At 43.4% G+C, this 7111-nt stretch overlaps 1 protein-coding gene across 1 annotated transcript in view; it reads right to left on the reverse strand.

Annotated features, from left to right (window-relative positions):
- The window catches only part of MOGAT1 (monoacylglycerol O-acyltransferase 1), a 16936-nt gene that overhangs the window by 6142 nt on the left and 3683 nt on the right, over window positions 1-7111 (reverse strand). Inside the window, exons 3-4 of the mRNA XM_018568489.1 lie at window positions 5716-5920; window positions 1692-1866 (exon numbers count right to left, since the gene is read on the reverse strand). Coding sequence (XP_018423991.1) covers window positions 1692-1866; window positions 5716-5920 — 380 coding nt within the window. The remainder of the gene's footprint in view (window positions 1-1691; window positions 1867-5715; window positions 5921-7111) is intronic.

Here is a 7111-nt window from a genome sequence, read left to right on the forward strand (position 1 = left end):
GAGCAAAAATAACTCCTGACATTCACGATGATACCACTTATGTGTGTGTTATTTGTACCCAGAGTAGGGCCCAAAAACACACTGCACTGACACCAATACTGACACTAACACTACACTAGATCAACCCCAAAACACATGCTGTACATATGCGGCACCATGGAAGAAAGCCCACTGTGATGCCGCATATATATGTATGTATAATGTATGTTAAAGCAGAACTCCAGGGACATTTTTTTTTATTAACCCTTGCAGTGGGGCTAGGGAGGAAAGTGCTCGTTTTGGTCCAGGGAGGAAAATATAGTGATACTCACCTGATCCTCAGAGCCGGCTGGCTGTGACAGTGCTCCTCCTGCCTGTCTCTTCCTCCGCTCTAGTGATGGTATATCCCCTGGCGTCCTATACACTGTGTATAGATTCTTGATGACTCAGGGACCTTAGAGGGGGAGTGAGGCGGAAGGGAATGGTCTAAGTCAGCTCCGAGGATCAAGTGAGTATAACTTTTTTATTTTCCACCCTAGACCAAAATGAGCACTTAAGCTTTGCAGTGCAGGGATAATTGCAGTGCAGGGATAACCCCACTGCAAGAGTTAAGAAAGAAATTCCCCAGAGTTCTTCTTTAAGCAAGCACACATCTGTAGTTATTATTGAAGTGTTTACCTACAGTAAGTTCAGATACACATTTTCATAATCTTGCACATCCGTATTTGGACTGGGAATGCATTGCTTTCTGTAAGTCGGGCCCGTCTAAGGTGCCCATACACTGCTCGATTCTCGTACGAGAATCGCGGGAAATCCCGCGATCGTACGAGAATCGAGCAGTGTGAACGGAGACGTGCGACCGTTTCTACTGTACGTTCGCACGTCTTCTGTCGAACCAGCATGTTCGAAAACCAGCCGGGAATCGTACGATTCTCGGCTGGTTAGAACGGTGCTCGGAAGACAAATGCCGAACGGGCCGGTGTGCGCACGCGCACACTGCCCGTTCAGCATTGCGGTCATCGGAAGCCCGCCCCTCAGGGGGGCGGGCTTGCGATGATCGAGAGTGCGATCTGCCTGTCCAAGATAGGCAGATCGTACGTTTTTTAAATCCCTGTACAACCATCGCAAGACTAAGGTCTTGCGATGGTTGTAGAGTGTATGGCCACCTTAAAGCTGCCCATACACCTTACAATTTATCTGCAGATTTTCTGTGGTCAGATGGAAAAAGTGCAACAGATTGGCCCAGGTGGAGATTACTCCATCCACACAGTTCAGTGTAGATGGAGGAATCTGTTGCACCTTTTCCATCTGACCACAGAAAATCTGCAGATAACAGTAAGGATGTATGGGCAGCTTTAGACTTGATTTGTAGGAGCAGTAAAGCACAACCATTGTGTAATAACTCCTTTTAAGCCTCATTCACACTGCTTAGAGTTGGCCCGTACAGATCCGTGCGGCGTGCAGGGCCGTTCCGGGGAAGGACAGGTGCTGCGTGTGATTGTACGCAGCAGCCTCCTCTTTCCTATGGGAGGACGCGGCCGTACTCTAAGCTCCAAACTCTAAGCAGTGTGAATGAGGCCCAAGTGTCAGTTTGACTTACAGTAAATATAAACTGATAAACTGTACCATATTCCGTGCATCACAAGTATTGATTACACTATCCCAGCAGTCACAGGTTTTCAATTACTGATCATCACTCTTATAAGACCCACCCTCTCTTCAATGCCACTTTGATGAATCCTTTCCTCTTCAGGATATGGAGTGTTAGATTTCCAGGATGAGCATCCAATGACTCCTCAGCTCCCCCAATCACTACGATTGCAGCATTTCCACCCTGCGGTCTGCTCAGTACATGGGTCACACTCTTCTTAGAAGCCGACACTAAACCTGAAACACACAAAACTATACATCAAATTTTAAAGTGATATTAAAAGACAAAGGTTTTGCAGCTATTTCAAATTCTGATGAAATCACTTACAATTAGAGGTGTACTGAAATGAACATTTTTAAACCGAAAAAAAAATGTCAGGCCGAAACTGACTTTTTTTTCTAACCATTTTAAAATATTTTATTAGTAATAAACTTTAAAAAAATGTATAATTTTATTTTTATGTATTTATTTTTTAACTTTACTGTGGGGGCTTCGGTGAAATAAACAGACCCCTGATATTTCCCTTTTAAAATAGAAAGAGAGATTGAGGACACTGAGTCCTCAATCTCTTTTTCTGCAGCCCCTGTTATAAATGAACAGGAATCCTCTATACCGAGGGGGGAATTTATAAAAACGGGAGCAGACAAAATCTGGAGCAGTTGTGCATGGCAACCAATCAGCTTCTCTGTTTAGTCTTCAAATCTTAAAAAGGAGAACTATGAGGTGAGTGCTTTTCACTCACCTCATAGTTCTAGCCAACCTGTGACAATGAAACTGTCACAGGTCGGCTCAGTAGATCGGAAGGTGAGCGAACACATATCGGCGTTCGCTCACCTCTCGATCCTGTCACGGCTGCCGTGACAAGGGAGGGGCTGGATTCCCCCCTCCGATCCGACAGCGCTGACTGGCGGAACGGACAGGGGAGGGGGCGGGTACAGCTGGCTCTGCCTCTAGATAGGCAGAGCCAGCTGTCACTCACGCAGCTGGGCGGATCCAGACATAATGGTCGGGATCCGCTTTAGCTGCGGCGTCTCAGTATACCCCGAGCTACAGCTCGCGGTATACTGAGCCTAGGGTGACGGGAGGACGCTAGTTTGTGCCTTAACCCCATAGTTCTCCTTTAACTGAACAAACTAAAAAAAAGAAGCTGATTGGTTGCCAGGGGCAACTGCTCCAGATTTTGTCTGCTCCAGTTTTGATAAATTCTCCTCAGTATGTTTACTATGTAAACAATTAAGAATGAACAGGAAGGGATGTAGATCACTTCCTATTCATTCATAACAGGTACAAAGTAAATACTATGTCCTCAATTATTTACAAACAAACAGTCAGTGATCAACTAATCGCTGATTGCTTGTACCCGCTCTCCATCCTGACTGGCTGTCACAGCTGAGCGCGTGGGAGAGCTCAGTCTATATTGACAGCTGACTCCTCCCCTGCACCGCTCGGCCTCCTCCGACAGTTTCTCTCCTCTCCACTGGACACTGCACTGTGTCAGAGGGGACACAGAGCAGCGCCCAGCGAGGAGGAGAGAAACTAGGCATGCACCGCAATTTCAGCCGAAAGATGGCACTTTCAGCATTTTGCCAAAAGTGCCATTTTCGGACGATATGTTTCGGCGGCCAAAATTTCACTGCATCCCTACTTCCTATGGATGCTGCTCCTTGATGTTTAAAAGTTTCCTGCAAAATCAGTTGGTCCCCAGAGCACTGGCCCTATGTTTTACGGTGGCTTCTTTGCCTTACAGGGTCCTATGGAGCCACCCTTGTGTGTGCTAGTAAGCTGTGTGTGTGTGTGTGTGTGTCTCCACACAACACACTGGCACAGAAAGGTAAGCCTCTTCCCTGCTCCTCCATCCTCCTTTCCCCCTCCTCCTTGCTAGTAGGTGGACACTGCTCTCCCTTGCGATTCTGTACTGGACAGGAAGTTCAGGGAAGCAGAGCTGAGAGAGTTGGAGCTGTTGGGAAACATGATGACTTAGTGTTTGGGCAAAACTGTAAAGAAATATTTTGCTGTGTAAGATATATTTGTTTTGTGTTGAGCTGGAATTATGATTGAAACAAGTTTGAGAGTTTAATCATTCCTGGATCATTAACATGTTAGCCTTGGTCCAAGAGGTGGGAACTGGGACTTAAGAAAACTTTTTTTCATATTCACATCTAGGAGGAGAATCTGACCATCTAAGTCTGAGAAAGTTTGATGCCATATTTGACTTTTAAATATACTGGTTTCAGGCTACTGAATGGCTGTATTCAATGTTAAATTAATAGCGCTATCATATTTTAATCCAACAGAGTTGCCCAATGGAGGGATTTTCACTATCTTAAACCGAGAGACCGCTTGTTATTTTTTTAATGACATTTAAAGTGGAAGTAAGGGGAATAAAAAATTGCCAACTGGCAGGCGCTGTGCAACTTTCTTCTGCCATAAAAGCTTCTTTTTACCAATTTTTTTCTTCTGTATGCTGAGCCACACATGCGCAGGTCAGCACACAGACCCAGCCTGCTGAGATGAAGTAACATGTGCATGCTCAGGACTTACATGATCAGGTCCTAGGCAATCAAGCGGCCAAAAACTCAAAACCCGGAAGAGGACTGAGCCAAAGATGGATGCGCTGGAGAGGGAGGAGATCGGTTTGCCAGATAAGTGCTGTGCATACTAGCACATTATGGTTAATAGTAGGGATGCACAGATACCAGTTCAGATACCAGTGCCGATACTTGGTATTTTCATGAGAACTACCAGGGTTGCAGCGGTTGCAGCTGGGACCTGGCTCTGGCGCTCCACCACTGTCCTGAAATCATTAGTCTGTATTGTTTGTCACATGACACTAAACAAAAATGTATCAGTACTTGTAAAAATGGTGTTGGCGCATTATATATATATATATGTCAAAACTATACATTAAAACAGAGATGTACAAATCCCCAGAGCTCTGTGTGCACCTTCCAAATGACAGCTGCCCCCTAACTTTTGAATTTTTCTCTAGTCTAGTTTTGGAGCTCGAAAAGTATCTGTACTTGTACTGAGTACGGTAATTGGTATCGGTGCACCCCTAGTTAATAGAACCTGGGGGCAATTTTCTTTTTACCAGAATTACTTTCGATTTAAATGCCTTCTGTTTTTCCAGAAGGTGTGCAAGGGTATCAGACTCACCCTCTTGAGAAGCAATTGAAATGCAGTATATCTGACAGGCTATAGTGAGACAGATAGAGATTGTTTATCCTTATTTATTTTGCCTTATCTAGTCAAATTGGAAACTTGACAATAAACCTTGCATTAGCTACTGAAAGGAATTACACGACTCTCTGCAATTCAAATGATATGCAAATACCCCTATTCTATTCTCAATTGATAAGACTGTGCCAGCGCAGACTCTGTACATAATGCATGCTGTTCCATGGTTCTGATATTTGTGAATATAGTCACATAACATGGTGAGAGACTAAACATATACAGTAATACCTTGGTTTACAAGTAACTTGGTTTGAGAGTGTTTTGCAAGACAAGCAAACATTTCTGAAAAATTTTGCCTTGATATACAAGCAATGTCTTGCAATGAGAGCAAAATTTTGTAGAAAAGCACCACCCGAATAAGGCTGCAGCAGTGCGAGCGATGAGTATGTTTAACGGCAATGCAATGTCACATTGGATAGATTCCTTGTTAAGGTTTAACGAAATGAAAAAGATTCCATTGAGTCAAGAGATAGCAGTGAACCGTTAGTGACACAATAATCCTCCTCTCTCTCGTCCCCCTCACAACGGCCACGAAGGTACCGGTAATTGGTTTATTTTTCTTTATATTTTGTACAGTATTATATTACAGTACTGTAATGTAATCATTTTATATGAATATTTTTGGGTTGTGGAACGAATCATCTGAATTTCCATTATTTCCTATGGGGAAATTCGCTTTGCTATACAAGCGCTTTGGATTACAAACATGCTGCCGGAATGAATTATGCTCGTAAACCAAGGTATTACTGTATATGAAAAGACATCATCATCTACCCTATATTTTCTATAGGTACAGACTGAAAACATGCTAAACATTTTTACAATAGAGAAAAGGTCCTTTTACTCACCCACACTCATGATGTACTCTCGAAAGAAAGGACAGCGGAACCAGAAGGGAAGCATGTGCATGTATGAGGTCAGGCCAGGGAAAAGCTCCTTAAACCCGGTGTAGTTTGTGCAGAAATTTCCAAAAGCTCCAGCGACTAGGACTCCGTGAGGGTGAAATCCTAAAAGGTAATTGTACTGAGGATCTAAATCGGCTGTCTTGATGAGCTGTGGAAAGATGGCAACATGTAGTATACTGTGAATCTGTGGTCTGGTATCTGAAGATCATGGGTGAGCAAACTAAAATTGTTCAAAGAATAGCAGTAAAAGGTATTTTTATTAATTCTTTTTATTCTTCTATTGGCTTTGCCATTGCCAGTGTATATACGATGAGCCCCTATATCGGCAGATAAAATAGATGCTGAAATCAGCCCAATCTGGTCTCTCTTGGTTTGGCAGCACAGAAGATGAAGGTATTGATGAAGGCATTGTGATCCTTTTGGAAGGCAAATAATATAATTTGAGTGTCAATGACATATTCCAGATCAAAGGACAAGTACACTTAAAAATTAAGAGCACTTATCCTTTAGGCCCCTTTAAGCTGATGTCACTTCTGTCTCCCTGTGCACAGATGAATACTTACAGAGTTCTGATGTGCCTGGCCTCCATTAGCTGCATCTGTGCAGTATATCTCCATTGACTACTATGGGGCAGAAGGTAGACAAGCCCCATAGAAGTGAATGGGGATGTACTGTGCAGGTGCAGCCAGGAGAAGAATATGTCTGCCGCAGATGTACACAAACAACCAAATCATGGACCCATCAGAACTCTGTGTTTATTCATCTCCGCAGAGGTAGGAAGTGGTGACATCCTTTAGGCCACATTGAGGTGATGTGCAGATATGGCTTATCTACCCAGGATAGCCCGCAGCGGAGGGGGGGTATGCTGCGTGAATAGGGACACATTGTAGTCGGGGTTTCTCAAATTTGACTGCAAAAGTGGAAATGCACTTTAAACCTTCATTTTACATTATCTATGGATTCGGTCATGTATGGATACCACTTTTTTTTCAGGAATGTGGCAGCAAAAGGCAAGAATTGGACAGTACACATACAGTATATTGTCTCAGTACGGACGTCTTCATCAGCACAGGAAGTTCCAGCTACTATGGACAGAGAAAGATAACTTCATGCTTACACAGATTATGTCAGTATGCTATACAATGTCATTTTAATCCCATGGATGATATCAGGATTCTGTTTTGTTTTAACCAGCACAACATTTTACAGCATATAGTAGTATTCATATATTTTCTATGATAGCAACTAAGCAAAATATGTACTATTCAGTGGCGAACCTAAGGAACAAAGGGCCCTGGTGCAAGATTCCCCCCCCCCAAAATGTTTAACTCCCCCACCC

This window comes from Nanorana parkeri, unplaced genomic scaffold (genome assembly GCF_000935625.1).
Source record: "Nanorana parkeri isolate BGI_ZX_2015 unplaced genomic scaffold, ASM93562v1 scaffold1197, whole genome shotgun sequence".
NCBI classification, from domain to species: domain Eukaryota; kingdom Metazoa; phylum Chordata; class Amphibia; order Anura; family Dicroglossidae; genus Nanorana; species Nanorana parkeri.